This window comes from Eucyclogobius newberryi, unplaced genomic scaffold (assembly GCF_026437365.1).
Source record: "Eucyclogobius newberryi isolate DKJ021-1_F unplaced genomic scaffold, fEucNew1.0.hap1 SCAF_6, whole genome shotgun sequence".
Taxonomy (NCBI): Eukaryota; Metazoa; Chordata; class Actinopteri; order Gobiiformes; family Gobiidae; genus Eucyclogobius; species Eucyclogobius newberryi.
The window spans coordinates 36,312,067-36,332,918 of NW_027316278.1; the positions used below are offsets into that span (position 1 = coordinate 36,312,067).

Below are 20,852 nucleotides of genomic sequence, written 5' to 3' on the forward strand. Positions count from 1 at the left end.
GAATTTCCCCATTGTGGGACAAATAAAGGGTTATCTTATCTATATAGTGTTCTGATATTTAAACCTATGCATCCACAGTTTTAAGGCTGCGGCTCGTTCACGTCACATACACGCGCTGATTGGTCTGGACGGTTACCGTTCTGACCAATCAGCTCCAGAGCTGGGCTAGAGCTGCGCGCTAAAGCGTAGCCGAAGCTAACGGTTTAAAATGCGTTTTAAAGACAACTGAATAATTTTAAACAGAGAGAAAGTGAATGACCCGAAATAAGGTAAATATTGCCGCTATATGCGACATTTCTGAAAGCTGTAGGTCCCTGTCAGCTTAACACGAGCAGTTTTTCGTTACATTGCGCTCTATGGAAATAGTGTTTTCTGGGTCGCCTCTCTTGGGCCGCGAGCGACATGTTTAAGCGCAGTCATGATCCCGGGACAGAGCGGGACAGAAGCAGAGGCTGAGTTTCTAACGACGCGCGACGCATAGACAACAATGAAGACCATAGAACCTGGAATAAAGAGGAGCAGTTGGTGTGGAGCTGTGTGGAGGAATGAGGGAGGGGTGATTCCCATAATGCACTTGTGTGCCTGAACTGTGAGTACAAAAGCCTTTTCATAAATATGTGCTCATAACAGAAGCCAAACAATACTTAGAAGCTGCACGCCAAATCACACCAAACTAAGATAACCTACAAAAGTTTATTTACTATACGTATCAAACAGAACACCTCCCTCAGAGCTTATGACCATCTGAAAGACCAACCCACATTACCCAACATGCATCTGTTCTACTATCCTGCATGTATCTGTTCTCTTATCCAGCATGCATCTGTTCTATTATCCAGCATGCATCTGTTCTACTATCCTGCATGCATCTGTTCTACTATCCTGCATGTATCTGTTCTATTATAAGATAAGATATTCCTTTATTGTCCCACATGGGGAAATTTCATTGGTGCAACGCAGGTAGATACAGAGATAGATACAGAAGAACAGATCACTTATAGGAAGTCTGAAAAACACTTTCAGTAGAAGATCTCCTATAAATAAATAAAAACTCCCATAGACAAATAAATAAATAAATACCATTGCATGTGATCCCGACAGTAATTGCACATGAATATGTGTCACGACAGCACATAGATTATCCTGCATGTATCTGTTCTATTATCCTGCATGTATCTGTTCTATTATCCTGCATGTATATGTTCTATTATCCAGCATGCATACCTGCCAAAATGACACGCCAATTCGTTAATCGTTCCTCATTTTGTCTTTTTCACTATTTTATTGGAGTGGAGAACTTCCTCTCACAATATGAAATTTGAGATTGAGAGATGACCACATTGAGATAGTCTCAAGGGGATGCTATATATATATATATATATATATATATATATATATATATATATATATATATATATATATATATATATATATATATATATATATAATAAATGCTGCTATCTATATTAATATTACTATAGAACTGAAAAAAGATGTCAAACTCATGCTCCATCTTTTCCTCACTTGCGCACAAGACCCAGAGATACTTGAACTCCTCCAGGATACCTTTTTTCATCAAGAGCCATGCCCTCAGATTTGGAGGTGCTGCTGAGGGTCAGTGCGGGCTGCTATCATTCAATGTGGTTTCTGAACCAGCGCAAAGCCTCACAGTGACCAGTGTTATAAAGGGTCATATTTTCACCATCAACTGGAGGTAACGTAAATCAGAAAAATGAAGCACAAACTCTAGCGGAGCAGATCTTAAAACAATGAGGCTGCAGACTGCCGACAGCAACTGTGTTTCCACCCTTACAAAATGTGCATATTTCCAAGATTTGTACAAGAAAGGCTAATAACAAATTTACATGTATCTCTGTTTCCTTCTAAGTATTCAAGCTCATATCTGGGTGCCTATCTGCTCTGTCGTGATCTAATCCTGCAGAGGGCCCATTGGGCACAGTCTGCTTGCCCATGCCCTGCCTATATTTATGCCAAAATTTCATGGACCTATGGTCATGAGCTTTGCGTAATGACCGAAAGGTCAAGATCGCGGATACAAGTTTCCTCCTTCGGGTGGCTGGGCGCTCCCTTAGAGATAAGGTGAGGAGCTCTGTCACACGGGGGGGAGCTCGGAGTAGAGCCACTGCTCCTCCACGTCGAGAGGAGCCAGCTGAGGTGGCTCGGGCATCTGTTCCCTGGGGAGGTTTTTCGGGTATGTCCCACCGTGGACAGGACACGCTGGGGGGACTATGTCTCTTGGCTGGCCTGGGAACGCCTCGGGATCCCCCCGGAGGAGTTGGAGGAAGAGTCTGGGGAGGAGGAAGTCTGGGAGTCCCTGCTTAGACTACTGCTCGGTGCCGGGTCGCGGGCCCCCGGCCAGTGGATGGATGAATGTTCAGCTGAAGTCTTGCAACATATTTAATGGTGGACAAACATAAACTATCCCTTATTTCCTCCTCTAATGAAGATACTGCAGATGGCGTGTATGTGTTTCTGGGCAAGTTAATAGTTGGCCCACATGTTTTGATTTTAGCCTTGATTTCAAGCCTTGTGTGGTGCATCAATGTTTGTTTAGCTCTGCTTTTGGTGCAAACAACCTACGTACCTGATGAGATGTCGTGGCTTATTTTGGCTTTGTTCATCATCTGTGTCTGCTCTGGTGCAGGTCTGTAGTCCTACAGTCACGTGGGTTTCAATATTCACTTCATGAGTTTATGTCACTTTGATTCAGCTATAATGTTACTGACTTAACCATGTGCAATACTGACTTAATTATGTGCAATACTGTGCAATTATTAGTTTGTCTTATGTTATTTTATTTTTATTTCATAAAATAAATAAATAAATTGTTATTTTTCATTTTTTTTCTCTCTATTCCTCATTAAGAATGTGAAAGGTTCTGTCTATAAGATTTTTGTTTATAAGAGTGCTTTTGTTTATAAGAGTAATCTGCTCTCTTCTTCTGTATCTGTTTGCGTTGCAACACCAAAATTTCCCCAGTATGTGGACAAATAAAGGCTATCTTATGTGTTGTAACAAAATCCATCTGAAGCGAGCGTATAAACTTGTATGCGAATTAAGGGTTCTAAATGTGATATTTGGTGTTTCAACCTCCCGTTACTTGTGTGATTCTTAACTATGCACATTACAGTTTTTAACGATTGAATAAACACAATTTTGATGGTTTTGTTTTATTTAGCAAAACCCTACACACAATTAGCACAACCATAAACCCAATTAGCAAAACACCTTAGCTCCTTTGCAAAATTAAACACTCTTGTAAAAACTATGCACTAACTTATCAAAACCATATTTTTTTACCATATGAAACACACACGTTGCACATGACTTAACTATGTTTGCACCAGTTACACACCAGTTACACACCAGTTACACACCAGTTACACACCAGTTACACACCAGTTACACACTGCTGTTGAAAACTTGAAAATTTGCAAAACATGGCTCGGATTTGCACAACTGGAAACACTGCTCACACTTTTTGCAAAACAATACACACAGTGAACACTACACACACTTGGATGTGTTACTGTAGACACCACACAGGACGCAAGACTAATGCTGTTGTCAATGTCATTTATTTTTTCCATATACTCAAGCAAACATGGCAAAATAAAAATAAAAAAATTCCAGTTTTCATGAACAATACATTTTATCCAGTACAAAAAAGAACCCCCCAAACTCCTCCCCCTCCTCCTCCTGCTTCAAGTCTTCCTCTTCTTCTACCTCCACCTCCACCTCTGGCACGGCCTCTGCCTCCTCCTTCTCCTTCTCCTCTTCCCCCTTCTCATCCTCACTCTTCCTCTTCCTTCTATTTTGGTTCAGTTTGGTGAACTCACCTGCTGCATTTTTATAGTGCTCAATTAAGCAATCTTGTGTTTGGTCACCTAATGGCAGTGTTCAATGAGCTGGCACATGGGTGTGGTCATTTGGCACATGGGTGTGGTCATTTGGCACATGGGTGTGGTCATTTGACAGTCAGTGCTTTAGAATTGCAATGAAGTGACATCTCTATATACAAGTGTGTTCAGTGTTGCAAATCACTGTGTGTGTTGTTTTGCACAAAGTGCGAACTGACGTATTGTGTTTACAGTAGTGCAAATCTGAGGCCGAGTTTTGCTCCTTGAGTGTAAGGTTTTGATAATTGGGCAAAACTTTAGATTTGAGTGTTTATTCAATCGTAAAAAACTGTAAAAATAAGGGAGATGGAAATGCAGTTAGTGGCTACTTGCACAAGGCTGCACAGGAGGCGCTCATCTTCATTCATCTCCAGGACCATAATTGCGTGTCTCTGTGATTATATTATTGCATTTTGTAATTTGCAAACACAATTAATTTTTCAGCCCTAATTTCAAGTCATTGGAGACGAGGTTTTGAAGAGGGAGATCTAACTATGCAGGATTGCTCAAGCAACATTGTAGTATTTAAGTTAAAGTGACTTCACAAAAAACCTTGAAGCAGAATATAATATCTTATTTATTTTTTATTCCAGATAGTTCCATGCACCTCCCCTAATAATTTGCTTTGTAAAAAGAATGACAATTTTCTCTAAAGCTTTGTCATATTTTGACCAGGTGAACCAGGGTAGTGAGGGATGGAGCGACGTCTTGAGGACATGTTGTCACGCATTGCCATGGAAACACAGGAGATCAAAGAGCTGGAGCAGCAGCTAACGGACGGTGAGATGAATCATGTTTTTTTTCATGATGGAAAAGTGACTTGTATTTGTATTATAGTTTTATTTGTTCTTTGTGGATATAGGTCAAATTCTGGCCAATGAGGCTCTAAGGAAAAACTTGGAGGGAATCATCTTTGGATTGCAGCAGTACTTTAAGTCTCTCAGAGCCCAGGTGAATTGTTGATTTTACAGCTCAAAAAACCCATACAGAAAAATCTTTAAAATGTCCACCCCATGGTAGAGGTTGTACATTCAGACCCCTTAATGGTCCCATGGCTCTAAAAAATAACTGGCTAGGCTATTGCTATCCTAAACTTGTTGCCAGTTATCACTAGTGGTCAGTCCATTAGTACTGCAGTTGACTGCTCTGGCCAGGGGGAGTACTTTTAGTGAGATTATCTGACATTAAATGGCATTAAATTACATTTGAACACACCTGAGGTGAATGTGTGCTGGGTTTACCATCTTGAGACAGGTTAGTATTGCCCTACTGATTATGTGTTGTTGCAATAGTAATAGGGAACGTGAGCTGGGTGGAGTGGACAAACCAGTAGCTGAGACTAAGCAGCGCATTTCAGATAACACAGACTAACTGAAAGAGCTGAGAACTGTAGTATAGAAATTGCTATGGAAAAAAAAAATCTGGATCTTGGGCCAAGATCCCGCCAAAACAATCGGATACTCATGGGAAGAGCATCTGAGGATACGGAGGGGACAACAGGGAGCTCTTTGTGGAGAATGCGATACGCGAGTGGCAGTCCCCCACTTGGAGAGGGCACACCGGCTCGACCAAAGCAAAAGTGACGCTGATCCACCACAAGGCCTGATAATGGAGTGAGTTCTACAAACAGCAAGGATCAAGGATCTGGCAGTGGGCATTTGTCAACCATGGGCAAAGTTTTGCCACATTTGATGGGAATTCAAGAGTAAAGAACTACGGCAAGGCTTTGGCTTCTCAGCCACACTGTTGGTGACATACAGATGTAAAAACCACACATACTCCAAGACGTGAGATTCTCATCGAGACGAAAGCACATGTACTGCTTCTGACAGCATGTCTAAGGTCTAAACGCAGGCAATTGACAATCACAAGTTTTGACAAGAAACATTAGTTTCTCACTAGAGCATCCTCTTGAGACTATCTCAATGTGGTCATCTCACAATTTCATATTGCAAGAGGGAGTTCTCCACTTTATGGATAATAAAGACCAAGTCAAGGAATTCCCTGTCAACAAAGATGCTGGAGAACCTGATGCTCCTGGAACTGAAGGTCCAAATAACCCTGATGGTCTTGACTATGAGGCCTGTGTCCAATGGATGCAAAGGCCAAGAAGAGTTGATTTATCCAAATGATTTCAGCATGATACTGCCTTAAAACCCATTAGCTAAAACTGAACACATTTTCATTATTGTGCATTATACAGTGCTCATTGGTAATACATTTAAATGACTATGTCTTTGTGTTTATTTATCATTTCCATTAAGTTTTGGATAGCCAATATTCAAATTTCTTGATGATGGATAGGCTTATACACCATGTAATAGTGTGTTTAGACTTATACGCCATGTAATAGTATGTTTAGACTTATACACCATGTAATAGTATGTTTAGACTTATACACCATGTAATAGTGTGTTTAGACTTATACACCATGTAATAGTGTGTTTAGACTTATACACCATGTAATAGTATGTTTAGACTTATACACCATGTAATAGTATGTTTAGACTTATACGCCATGTAATAGTATGTTTAGACTTATACACCATGTAATAGTGTGTTTAGACTTATACACCATGTAATAGTATGTTTAGACTTATACGCCATGTAATAGTGTGTTTAGGCTTATACGCCATGTAATAGTATGTTTAGACTTATACACCATGTAATAGTGTGTTTAGGCTTATACACCATGTAATAGTGTGTTTAGACTTATACACCATGTAATAGTATGTTTAGACTTATACACCATGTAATAGTGTGTTTAGACTTATACACCATGTAATAGTGTGTTTAGACTTATACACCATGTAATAGTATGTTTAGACTTATACACCATGTAATAGTGTGTTTAGACTTATACACCATGTAATAGTGTGTTTAGGCTTATACACCATGTAATAGTATGTTTAGACTTATACACCATGTAATAGTGTGTTTAGACTTATACACCATGTAATAGTATGTTTAGACTTATACACCATGTAATAGTGTGTTTAGACTTATACACCATGTAATAGTGTGTTTAGACTTATACACCATGTAATAGTATGTTTAGACTTATACACCATGTAATAGTGTGTTTAGACTTATACACCATGTAATAGTATGTTTAGACTTATACACCATGTAATAGTGTGTTTAGACTTATACACCATGTAATAGTGTGTTTAGGCTTATACACCATGTAATAGTGTGTTTAGACTTATACGCCATGTAATAGTATGTTTAGACTTATACGCCATGTAATAGTGTGTTTAGACTTATACGCCATGTAATAGTGTGTTTAGGCTTATACACCATGTAATAGTGTGTTTAGACTTATACGCCATGTAATAGTGTGTTTAGACTTATACGCCATGTAATAGTGTGTTTAGACTTATACGCCATGTAATAGTATGTTTAGACTTATACACATGTAATAGTGTGTTTAGACTTATACACCATGTAATAGTGTGTTTATGGTGCATGTATCTTTGGAACCATCCTTGGAGGAAAATGCGACCCTGTATGAGGCATATTTACCATTCCTTTAAAAGACCCTGGGAGAGCACTGCCTTTATTTTTTAAGTGTCACAGGAAGTGTTAAGTTGCTGCTAGCGGAACATTCACAAATCGGGAAAGAACTTAAGTCTCGTTTTTCTTGTAAGTCTTGTCGGGAAGGAACTTAAATCTTGTTTAGTTTTGCCTCAGTCTTGGTCTATTCTATTGACATGACAAGAAAGCACATTCGTGGACAGGGTTTGTGTAAAGCAAAGGGAGCTAGGAGCATGAACGTGGCTGCAGCTGCCATCGTAGAGAGAACTTTTTTAAAATTTAATTTTTATCAAATATTTCAGAATATAAACACAAAACAAAACACAGAAAACATGACACAGCAAAATCAATCAAAATAAAACAAAGGCATGGATCCATTAAATTTAAATATAACAAAAATCATGGCACAACAAATACCGTAATTTTCGGGCTATAGAGCGCTCCTGAATATAAACCGCATCAACAAAATTTACAAAGAAAAAATACATTATACATATATAAGACCGCACCTGTCAATAAGCCGCACATTCACACATAAAGATGGTACACGGTAGTGATGCGCCGGTTGTCTTTTGAACCGCGGGTCTCGGCACAGCAGACCGCAGGCCCGCCGCGGGTCTAATTAGACAAATTTCTCCGTGAATATGAGTTGGATTGTAATAAAACACACAGCATTTGGAAGCTTAACATGCAGTTAAAACAGTTGTCCCCTCGGTCCCCTCTGTCCTTTATTACTATTACTGTGAACTGATTTACCTGTGTCTGTGTCTTCACATCTGGTTCGATCTGCTCCTGAGCTCGTATTTAGCGAGAGAGTGTTACGTTGTAACATGAGATATTTACACAGAAAGATGGTCCACCGCTGTGATGCACGGGTGGTCCGCTGGTCAGGTCGGAGAAAGTCTCATTCAATGTGGCAGGTTCTAAACAAAAATATACATTTTTCAACTCTTCATCTGTCAAAACAAAGTTAACTTATTTTTCCCAGTTATATATTATATTTTTATATATAGTTGTTGTTATATATAGTATACGAACATTGTTTGATCTGTTCTTCACTGTCGCCCTCAGAGGCAACTACTGTTGTGATTTTGGGCTTTACAAAAATAAATTGAATCTAATTATTTGTCCCTATTTAGATGACTTACTTATAAAATTAAGTCTTTCACTCCTTTCTTACCTCATTGGGGAGTGGATGTCTAATCTTTGAGTCAGATTATTAGTATTGTTATTGGCTGATGTACATATGGCCCGTGCCATATGTACATATGTTTGACACCTCAAAGAACAGACCCCTCAGTTAATATTTAATACTGTGTTTTTAGGCCCAATCTGAAGACGACAAACGCAGTGAGACGCACCCAGGAATTGACCCGACCAGGATTAAATCTGGATCTAAATCACGGTCCAAACCCAGGACTAAAACCAGAAGAGATGTACAATCGTGCCTCAAAGATCCCAGTGTAAGGTGCCACTGTATGATTCCTAGCTTTTATTATATGTTTTTGTTTTTGATGAGGATGAGTAGGATTATAGTCACGACGAGTCCATCATTTCACAGATGTGTTAGAAGAAATATGGTACAGAGTAAGAGGGTCAGAGGAGCAGAGGAGAAGGTCAGAGGAGCAGAGGAGAGGGTCAGAGGAGCAGAGGAGAGGGTCAGAGGAGCAGAGAAGAGGGTCAGAGGAGCAGAGAAGAGGGTCAGAGAAGCAGAGGAGAGGGTCAGAGGAGCAGAGGAGAGGGTCAGAGGAGCAGAGGAGAGGGTCAGAGGAGCAGAGAAGAGGGTCAGAGAAGCAGAGGAGAGGGTCAGAGGAGCTGAGAAGAGGGTCAGAGAAGCAGAGGAGAGGGTCAGAGGAGCAGAGGAGAGGGTCAGAGAAGCAGAGGAGAGGGTCAGAGGAGCTGAGAAGAGGGTCAGAGAAGCAGAGGAGAGGGTCAGAGGAGCAGAGGAGAGGGTCAGAGGAGCAGAGGAGAGGGTCAGAGGAGCAGAGAAGAGGGTCAGAGAAGCAGAGGAGAGGGTCAGAGGAGCTGAGAAGAGGGTCAGAGAAGCAGAGGAGAGGGTCAGAGGAGCAGAGGAGAGGGTCAGAGGAGCAGAGGAGAGGAGCAGAGGAGCGGGTCAGAGGAGCAGAGGAGAGGGTCAGAGGAGCAGAGGAGAGGGTACGAGAAGCAGAGGAGAGGGTCAGAGGAGCAGAGGAGAGGGTCAGAGGAGCAGAGGAGCGGGTCAGAGGAGCAGAGGAGAGGGTCAGAGGAGCAGAGGAGAGGGTACGAGAAGCAGAGGAGAGGGTACGAGAAGCAGAGGAGAGGGTCAGAGGAGCAGAGGAGAGGGTCAGAGGAGCAGAGGAGAGGGGCTTAATGAACAATTTTGCACCTCTGTTTCTTCATAACATTCTCCACACAAAGATTAAAGGAGAGTTTGGTGTTTATTCAAATGCACAAATACTTTTCCTTCAAGCTTAACAGGTAAGATGGTCAAATGATTCAACCCTGAGCACATCATTCACAAAACCAGGTAAAGTCTTAAGAAGGACACAGACTTATGAGTTCAGAAGCTAAACTGCCTGCTTTGTCTTCTCTGCAGAGCATGAGTGTGGGCTCTGGAGCCACTCAGGACTCTGGTCTGGACCTGCCCCTGATCAGCTCTCCAAAAAAAGGGCCTCCCACAGGTGCAAGAGGGAACTGCATCTACACCCCAATGATGAAGGAGCAACACCACCACCACCATCATCACACAGAGACAAGTAAGACAGAATCACACCTTCCACACAGTCAGAAACATTACATTAAAAGTAAAAGTAGCTCAGTCCAGTTGTGTTCATGTGGGAGAAGAGCAATGCGCATGTTCGGTGGACTGTAGCTGGACTGCCACTAAAGGCTAAATTGGGCCAATGAGCGCCACCATTGGCTCAAAACGACGAACAAAACAACACCAAATGTGATTGGACTCTGTAGTTTGATGTACTCAGATTATTCCTTATTATTTACGTCAAATTGGTTTATAAGAATTATAATCTTAAAAAGTTATTATTTTACTGATGTAAATGATCCTCCATGTAATTCAATAACAATTGTAATATTAACTTTAAATGCTGACATGTTTAAATTTCCCAGACAGTTCCCCTCTGACCCTGATTTCGTTTGTCCCAAGGAACACAACAATTGATTGTTTTTCCAGATCAAAGTGACGAGGACTCTGATAGTCTTCGTTGTTACACTGCTCTTGGTCCAGCAGAGGGTGACCACAGACAGGTTTGAATTCCCAATAACGGTAAAAATTATGATCTAGTAAGTTATATAAGATAATAAGTCATGGTTTGTTTATGTTTAGCGGGACCGGCTTAGATTGGAGACTGAAAAACTCCGGAAAACTCTTAGGAAACACAGGTGAGGACAGTACATTTAGAGACACTTCATCTGTAGGACATGTGTGTGTGGACATTTAGAGACCCTTCATCTGTACATGTGTGTGGACAGTACACGTGTGTGCATGTGTGCATTAAGGGATGTTTCACCTGTGCTTGTGTTGTAGGCGTGTTCTGGGCGTGTGTGAGGAGGTGTGGTGTGTGGAGCAGACGCTGATGAAACGTAGAGCAGAACTTCGTCAGGCTCAGAGGCTGCTGCAGGAGGCCCACAGCTCCACAGCACAGGTGCACAGCACACTGCATCATTCTTCAAAACATACAGCCTGAGATAATAAATGTTGATGTTTTGACTCCTTAAATACATTTATAAATGAATGGCCTTTCTTCAGGCCCAATACGAAGCTGAAGAGTGGCAGCGCAGAGCTAAGGATAGTGCTACCTGCCTGCAGCAGACACAACTACAGCTCAAGTAACACTTTTACCTCACAAAAGCTTATCTGGTTTTCTACCACAACAACTATGTTCATTGGATGTTTTCAGGGAACTCAAGGACGAGGTGGAGATTCTGAAGAAGTCCAGTTGTGTCCAAATCCTAAATTCAAGTCCAGATTTAGACCCGGTTTTGTCCCGGTGCCTGGACTCTTCGGACAAGCTGACGTCTCTAAGAAACCAGGTCAGCGATTCTTCTACAGAAAGAAGTATGTCACATGTTTTGTACCAGATCAAGTAGGAAATATCATCAAGTTGAATGTGTTTGCAGGAGGAGCGACTGCAGCAGAGAACAGAAGCGCTGAGGGACCAAGAAACTAGACTCAAGACCACTCTACAGGTAATTATAATACTACACCAGGACGTTCTGTGGCTTTAATTAGCTTTTACAGTTTTTTTACGATTGAATAAACACAATTTTGATGGTTTTGTTTTATTTAGCAAAACCCTACACAGAATTATTACAACCACAAACCCAATTAGCAAAACACCTTATCTCCTTTGCAAAATTAAACACTCTTTGAAAAAAACTCTACACTAATTGATCAAAACCAGATTTTCTTACCATATGAAACACACACGTTGCATATGACTTAACTATGTTGGCACCAGTTACACACTGCTGTTGAAAACCTTAAACACTTTCAGCTAATCCTGCTTCTAAGCGCATAGAGTCGTGTGGGTGAAGTTCACCGTGAATTTGCAAAACATTCCCAGTTTTCATGAACATTACATTTTATCCAGTACAAAAAAGAACCCTCCCAAACTCCTCCCCCTCCTCCTCCTGCTTCAAGTCTTCCTCTTCCTCCACCTCCACCTCCACCTCTGGCACGGCCTCTGCCTCCTTCTTCTCCTTCTCCTCTTCCTCCTTCTCATCCTCACTCTTCCTCTTTCTTCCATTTTGGTTCAGTTTGGTGAACTCACCTGCTGCATTTTTATAGTGCTTAAATCTGATTGGTGTGTCTTCAATTAAGCAATCTTGTGTTTGGTCACCTAATGGCAGTGTTCAATGAGCTGGCACATGGGTGTGGTCATTTGGCACATGGGTGTGGTCATTTGGCACATGGGTGTGGTCATTTGGCACATGGGTGTGGTCATTTGACAGTCAGTGCTTTAGAATTGCAATGAAGTGACATCTTGATATATTTCTGTGTCTAAATGCATACAAGTGTGTTCAGTGTTGTAAATCACTGTGTGTGTTGTTTTGCACAAAGTGTAAACTGACTTATTGTGTTTACAGTGGCAAACATGCTTTTGATTAAAAAAAAAAAAACACTCCATTTCCAGTATGTTATTACAGCTTTGGAGTTCCCTTTGCTGTGAGCAGTGAAAAATAAAATACAATACAACTGCTATGCTAGATGTATTTACAGGATGTATATCATGTATGTTCATTAACATGCACTGATCCCACCAAATAATAATAATAATAATAACAATAAGACATGATGCTGGAGACGTATGCATCTCTGATCTGTGACGTAACTATCAGGGCAATATTCAAAAGGACTGATTTCTGAGCTCATAAGACAACCTCGTAAACCACGTGAATTAAAGGGCCTCTGACAGGTTGGACTACTCCTTGAACTAAAATGCATTTAAGATAAATACATTTAGAATTTTGTGAAAAAAATATTAAAATTTTATCATAATTTCCCTCCCTGTTTGTAATTGATGACATGATGAACATGATGAGCAAACACTGGGCAAAAACTCATCTAATGTCACACATATTTTTATTTGACTTATAGAAATATATGAGAGCGACTTTATTTTGTTGAATTAATGTTTAGAGAGTCAAAAAAGTTGTTCCTTTTGAAAATCATGCATAAAACTTGACTGGAACGAGTGATGTGATGTCACATCCTGTCATTTTCTACAGATTTTTTAATATTTTCTCCACAAATATCTACTGTAAAACTATAAATGTGGAAAACTATAATTTATATGTACAACAGGTATAAATACACCAAATAAAGTCAAAATTAGAAAAAAATAAAAACCTGTCATATGCACAATTTGACATATTCGTCCTTTATCAATAACTTAAAGGCGCAATGGACGATTTTTCGGCGATTTGAGAACGCAGGCGGAAGTGCGCATGCCACTCCCCCGTGTGGACTGATACAACACACACGTGCGTTTGTTTATGAGCGCGACGGAGCGCATCGCATCTCTCGTCTCCCGTTGATTTCCGTCTTCTTCTGAGTCAGCTCGAACAGTCTTTCTCCGTCTTCATTTTGCCCCGTACACTGAGGGAACTATATTATGATAGATCAATGCGCTTAGACACGCGGAAACGTGGGACGAGCCTGACGAGGCTGCAGGTGAGCGGTAGGTGCGTTTTATGATTGATATGTGGCAGGACTAATCGGCAGTCCACGCCACGAGGGAATAAGACTCAGATTTGGGCCAAAAAAATTGTCCACTCAACCTTTAATGAAGATCCAGAACCCAGAACTAAATATAGATCAAAGAAGTTCCAAATCAGCTTAAACCAGGACATAATTAATCATTAATTAGCAAACGCGTGTGTAAATGTTTTGTGCTGTGGTCCTCTGCGCAGTCGCTGGTGGAACAGCAGGAGGCGCTGTTTTCTCAGAGGAGCTCTTTGGTCTCAGCCACAGCAGAAGAAGAACAGGGACTGGAGCGTCTTCGGTCTGAGCTGGACTCTACCCGAACCGGTATTGAACCCTCAAACCAGGCCCACACTAGGAACGTTTTCTCAAAGTCTGGAATGGACATACTTGTGATTTCACTGGAGAAACTGGGATATGAACAAATATGAACAATCCAGGTGGTTTTGTCAAAGTAAAAGCACACATGCCAGTGACATCAGAGACATTGAATATTTGCTTTTACAGAATTTGTTTATTCATTAGGAGATTTAATTGGAGTAGAATTGAATAAAAAAGAATAGAACAGAATAGTCAGGTAAAAAAACAACAATGAAAAGCAGTTTAGCCACTTACTCCCTGGTCGAGCAGAAAATGGGGTGAATTACAGAATAGGAATGATTGATCCCTGTAGATGTGTCTGGCCTCAGTTGGCTCCTGTAAATGTCCCTGAGGGCGGTCAGTGGTGCCCGTACTGCTGCCCTCGCCACCCGATGCAGGTCCTTTTAGTTCTCCTCTGTGCAGCTGGAAAACCACACGCTGCAACAGTAGATCAGGATGCTGTCTATGGCTGACCATTAAACCATTATCATTTAGATCTGATGTCAGTTAAACAGTGAAAATGTGTTATGGTTTACTTGATTTTGCCTCCAGTCGCCTCCATTTTGGAATTTGGGGCATTCTGCTGACAGAGCATTTGAAAGGGTCTTTTCTTCTTTTCTGCCCCAGAGTTGATGCAGGTTCTGGAGGAGGTGCTCTCACGACAACAAGAACTGGCCAATTTGAGAACGCTACAATCCAAAGCGCTCAAGAAACTTCAGAAGACCCAACTCTGGCTAGACCAGACCCGGACCAAACTGGATCAGGCTCAGGACCTGCTAGACCGCACCAAAGACCAGGCAGACCAGATCAAGACCGAGATGAAGCAGGCCAAAGCTCAACTGAACCAAACCGAGTCAGAACGTCTCATGAAACTGGAAGTGCTGAGAGGGAAGGAAGAGGAGGAAGTGATGGAGAAGCAGAGGGAAGCGGACCGACCACAGGCTGAGATGGACAACAAGAGGGCGGAGCTTACGGCACTGCAACAGGAAGTGGAGATGCGGCAGGAGGAGGCGAAGTCGTGCCTTAAAGAGACAGAGCGACATACGAGGGAGCTTCAGGTGAGTATTCAATTGTAGTTTCTAGTTTTGAGATTTCCAGTTCATAGGAAAATGCTCAAGGGCCCAAAAACCACAAGCACAACAGTCTGCACAAGGACATGGATTGAGAAACGGCCTGTGTGTCTGCGTGTTTTCAGGTGGTGAAGGAGAAAGTGGAGCAGAGTAAAGAGCAGAACTGCAGCCTCCAACAGCAGTGTCGCCACCTGGAGGACAGACGCAGACATGCACACAGGTTTAACTATTAACTGAAAAATATAGCCAAAAAGATCAGAAAAATATTGCAAACTCCTGTGTTGTGTGAGTCAGATGTCTGTCTGCAGTGCTTCAGAAACTCAAACAGGAGCAGAGCCAATCACTGCTCACTCAACAAGAGGCGACAGCCAATCAGAAGAAGCTCGATGGTAAGAAGTGTTTTCTAAAATACTGCTACTGGATTTGTCTAAAAGGAACATAGGCCTTGTGAGGAGTTATGGGCAGGGTTAATGGAGCAATATTGGTACAACTGATACATTGTTTCTGCGTTTTTACAAAGACGCAGTGCTCAGCCAACACAGGAATATACACAAACTCAGTTCAGTTTTAGAATGCATTTTACATTGCATTTACATTGGATAAAAGAAGAAAAAGATTTTGTGATGAAAAGAAATGAGACCAACATAAATCCTTTCAGAACTTTTTCCACCTTTAAAGGCGCAATGGACGATTTTTCGGCGATTTGAGAACGCAGGCAGAAGTGCACATGCCACTCCCCCGTGCACATGCCACTCCCCCGTGTGGACCGATACAACACACACGTGCATTTTGTTTATTAGCGCAACGGAGCGCATCGCATCTCTCGTCCACTTCTGCGTCAGCTCGAACTGTCTTTCTCCGTCTTCATTTGGCCCCGTACACTGAGGGAACTATATTATGATAGATCCATGCGCTTAGGCACGCGGAAACGTGGGAGGAGCCTGATGCGGCTGCAGGTGAGCGACAGGTGCGTTTTATGATTGATACGTGGCAGGACAAATGATTTATCCACGCCAAGAGGAAATATGATAAAAAAATTGCTGAAAAAAATCGTCCATTCCACCTTTAATGTGACTTAAACCTGTTTGATTCAGTTGAAAAAACAAAACAAAATACATCCTTTGGGGGGGAGTAAAAATAAAACAAACTGAAACAATGAGGTTGCACCCTCTTCAGAATCAACCAATCACATTCAACCAAATCACATTCAAACTTTGGCAACACACTTCACCCACCATGCGTGAGCGATGGCACAGATAGCCAGCCTCACCATCAGGCTGTCTCAGGGCAGCTGTGGCTACAAGTGTGGACTGAATAATGTAGTGTTGTGCTATGCTTATATTGTGCAATATAAAGTTAGGTATTATTTTTATTGTGAACAATGACGGGGCCTCAGTTACTTTTGAATCTACAGTAATAAATATTGTGTTGTCTTGTGTTTCAGAGAGCACTGAGCTGCTGAGTCTCCTCGGAGGGAAAGTGGAGGAGAGGAAAGTCCAACTCCAAACTCTGGAACAGGTTCTGCCTCCTCACTTTGTACTCACTTGTACATATGAACAATGTCTTAATAATGTGTTTAATGTCTGTAGGAAGTGTCTGCTCTCAGTGAGAAGCACAAACAGAAACAAGCTGAGCTGCAGGAGGTGGAACACAGAGCACACACACAGGTACAATTCACACAGAGCCTGAAGGCATCTGCTCACTGTCTGTGTCAAGAACACTTAGTTACACCAGGACCAAACCACTGATAAACATTATTCATCAGGCTTCAGCTGCAGTGACAGAGAGCGAAGACAGGGGGCGCCGTGTGACCCAGGAGCAGCTGCACAAACTGAGTGAGTCAAGCAGCTTCACAAGTGGAGGTCTCCTTACATCCACAATTTGTGAAAAGACCAGTTCCAGACTGTATTTAGCTTAAACAACAGAAATACAGGAGCAGAAGGGTGATCTATGGCTCAATGGCTCCATCTAGTGGCAGACTATAGACTTTTGTGAATATTGTGACGCGATTATGTTTCCTGTTTGTCTGAAGGTGAAGAGCTGTGGCAGCGAGAGCAACAGCTGCTGGAGAGAGAGGCGGAGTTTAGACACAAGGAGGAGGGGCTTCACCTGAAAGAGGAGGAGCTGCCGAGTGAACGTGACGTGAGTACCATGTGTCTCCGTGACTACTGTGTGTAGAAATGTAATTACACTCTCCTAATGAGTCTAACCCTTCAACGCTTGTATTTCCAGAATTCAGATGAAGAAGAATTCTACCTGTCCACAGCTGGCCTCAGGTCAGCGTCCAGCTCAGAGGTACAGGCCCGTGTGACTGTGGCAGAGTGGTCATCCTGTGGGTTAGACTCCTGGGGCCGAGTGCACCAGCTGGTTGTAAAGTCGGTCTTAACGCTTTTCTAAGCCTGTCGCAAACAGGATTCTGTGCTTGTCGCAAATGATAAATCAGAAATACAGTATGTTGACCTTTTCTTTAATAGTTTTGCATGATCCGTTTGAGATTTAGCCTTATATAGTTCCTTCTAATAAATAAATAAATAACACAACTCTTATGGATAATTTATGCCGTGAAAGAAGAGAATCTATTATGTTTTCAGAGAACAAGCAGAGCATTTTCTGGACCAGTCACAGCTGGTCTTACCCTGAGCTGGTGCAGAGGAATCAGGGCCGATTTAACACCAGCTCGTGCACCTGGCTCCTGGTCTCTCGAAGTGTTACAGCAGTAAAAACTATCACGCCTCTGTTTGTAATTCTGTTTTTTGTTTTATTGTTTTTTTCCAGGAGGAGAGGTGGAGAGTGGAGGCGGAGACGGATGAACTTGAGCTCAAACAAGACTCTCTGAGAGTAAGAGATGAATTATTTATATTAGTGTCCACGATGAAATGTTGGACTTAGACAAACCGGAGGAGCAGGCGTGTTTACTGAAGGATGCTGAGGTTGGAGCTGCTGGAGGCCCTGTTGTGTGAAGCATTTTGGATTGCCTTGTGTATGAAATGTGCTCTACAAATAAACTTGCCTTATCGCACCGTTCTAATGACATGGTCAAATCAAGTGGATGTGACCGTAGGAGCAGCCAAGGAGTGCCACTGTCATACCTAGCTACTCCATAACTGTCCCAGTGGTTGTAGAATAGTGGTCTAGAGCTAGAATCTGAGTACCTCCAGAGCAACATACTCAAAGTACAAAAGTGGAACCTACTAAAGCTGCCATCAAAAAAGTGGCAGCATCTTTTATACACAATGGCAAATCCGCCATGACATGTTACATTGAGATGGGCCGTTAAGACCCTACAAACCTGGCATTATGCGGCCCACGGGTTTTAATCCGGATCCCCGCAAAGATTTTGATAATAATTGTTACTCTTTCTGTTTCTATTTTTATAATTGTCTAAGCTATGGACAAAGGAATTATGGAGGATTTTTGGCGCCAAATCTGAGTCTCATCTCCTCATGGCGTGGACAGTCGATTAGTCCTTCCACATATCAATCATCCCTTTCATCTTAGTACACAGCTGCAGCCTTGTTCTGGCTCGTCCCCAGCATAGCAGCACGTTTCCCTGGCTGCGCATGCATGGTTGATATGCTGGTGTGTGTTTAGCGAGATCCTTCAGTGTACAGGCTGAAGGACAGCAGAGGAAGACTGTGTTCCAGCTCAGAAGAGACTGAAATCTGCGGAGACGAGAGCTGTGATATGTCGCGCTAATAAACACATGCTTCCGCACAGGTGTGCGCATGCACACTTTTCCAAACCAGCTGAAGACGAGCAAGCATAGAACTTTACCAGTGGAAAACAGCCTAAGCATAACTAGACCGACTATAATCTCTGTACATTATTATGCCTGTGCATAATAAAAGGGAGTTAAACATAATAGCATGGTGAATTTATTATTGCAACTTTTAATTTCTTCATCATAAATGATCATATTGAGGCAATTCCTCTGCAAACCAAAGAGATTTATGGATAGATGATATCCATACGTTTGTTTTGTTTTTCTTTAGGCCCGACTTCACTGCTCCCTACGAAGTCAGGACCAGAGCCTCCAGGAGCGAGACCTGGAGACGGAGCAGAACCTGAGGGGACTGAGGCACAGAGTGGACCAGCTGGACTCTACTGCGCAGGACTGAAATACACAAATAACGCACACACTATGGAACTTTCATACAGTAATAACCACACTGAATGAAGAGAAATGTGAGCTTCCAAACGCCTGGTGACGTGTGTCAGTGCATCAGTAGTTTTAGAGTAGCTGTTGTATTTGGAAGACAAAGTAACACGTTCTCATTCATTTTGTCTATCACTTTTTTTGCATCATTTTCTTGGTCAAAACCTGCACAGGCGTGAACAATCACAAGTCAGATTACTCACATCAGATTGAACTGGCTGTGTTTCCACAGAGATCAAACATCTAATCATTATCTGATGTAAACAGTTCCATCTGATGTGAGTAATCCAATTTATTTGATTTGTTCACAATTGTGCTGGTTTCGGCAAGAAAACACATGGAAAAAAGGCTAAACTTGCGTAGTAAAGACAAAAATGAAAACATTTTTGAAAAATAAGTTACCCACAGGTGACTGGAACCTATCCCAGTGACTTAGGGCCTTAGGCGGGGTTCACCCTGGACAGATGCCAGCTCGTCATAGGGTTAACAGAGACACACAAACATTCACTAGGGGCAATTTAGAGTTGCCCTCACACACTGTGTTTGGATGGAGGAAGCCAGAGAACCATGTGCTCCACCCAAAGAGATCCTGTGATTACTATGCATGTATTAGTTTATGATCTGTTATAATAGTATATTTAACCCTGCGACGAGTTGGCCACTGTCCAGGGTGCACCCCGCCTAAGGCCCTAAGTCACTGGGATAGGCTTCAGTCACCCGCGACCCCGAAAGGGAACAAGCGGTAGAAAATGGATGGATGGATAATAGTATACATATATCATCTGTATACAATAGTATACAGGTTTTATAGCAACAGCAATATAGTTGTTTATTTACCTCTGAATTCTAATAGTTCACATTACCACATTATAAAAGTGCATAATTTATCCTGGTTAATCCTTAATATTTCTGTAATTATTGGGTTAAGTTTCCACATGAAAGAATTCCGCAAAATGTGCAACATTTCCTCTGTCCAACAAATGAATATGACTTATCTTCACTCCAGCAGGAGGATTGGTTCAGTATAACAGTATAATGTCTGCTTTGAAAATGTGCCACTTTTTACTTTTTTATACCATGTTCTACACATTAACAGTATAGTTGAGGGGATTTACTCATGAAGGGGTTGAAATAATATTTGCGCTGTGCCAAAGTAGATTTGGCTTTTTTTAAAAACACTAATAAATAGTAAATCGTAAACCTTTCAAAAGACACTTCTGTTTTTGCAAATGGACTCAATAGAATGTCCACTGCAAACAACAAACTATCCGGTCTTTTCATTCAAACTAAAAAAAAAATTTAACCTTGCAGTTTAGACCTCTACAAACATGTTCTGAAATGCGTAAGATTCTTGTATTTTAATGGTTTATTTAGCCTCAGCCTGATTGTACAGTCGACCGACACTCACTGCCATCTCAGCAGAAAAACACTCAAATCATTATGAGACAATCAGTGTTACTGTAATATTGAAAAACACTTTTAATAAATATATTTTTTACTCCTTTTCACCCTTTGAGTTTTCTGTGTGAACTTTTAAAAAGCTCCACTCACACTGTAAATAAAGTCCTTCTCCCCTGGACAAGTCTGCTGTGAGCTTTAAGTGGCGA

The 20,852-nt window shown here is 41.7% G+C and overlaps 1 protein-coding gene across 1 annotated transcript; it reads left to right on the forward strand.

Moving 5' to 3' along the window:
• Nucleotides 1–402: 402 nt before the first annotated feature.
• Nucleotides 403–20,770, forward strand: LOC140346937 (uncharacterized). The gene is made up of 22 exons (XM_072433164.1): nucleotides 403–589; nucleotides 4,596–4,700; nucleotides 4,783–4,871; nucleotides 8,783–8,920; nucleotides 10,033–10,192; nucleotides 10,627–10,700; nucleotides 10,780–10,835; nucleotides 10,981–11,098; nucleotides 11,203–11,282; nucleotides 11,354–11,486; nucleotides 11,574–11,642; nucleotides 13,869–13,986; nucleotides 14,647–15,077; nucleotides 15,215–15,309; nucleotides 15,384–15,478; nucleotides 16,534–16,607; nucleotides 16,679–16,756; nucleotides 16,855–16,924; nucleotides 17,122–17,235; nucleotides 17,329–17,384; nucleotides 17,865–17,927; nucleotides 19,082–20,770. Exons 2-22 carry the CDS (start codon nucleotides 4,616–4,618, stop codon nucleotides 19,205–19,207), a joined length of 2,322 nt encoding a protein of 773 aa, XP_072289265.1. The 5' UTR covers nucleotides 403–589; nucleotides 4,596–4,615; the 3' UTR covers nucleotides 19,208–20,770.
• The last annotated feature ends 82 nt before the right edge of the window (nucleotides 20,771–20,852 follow it).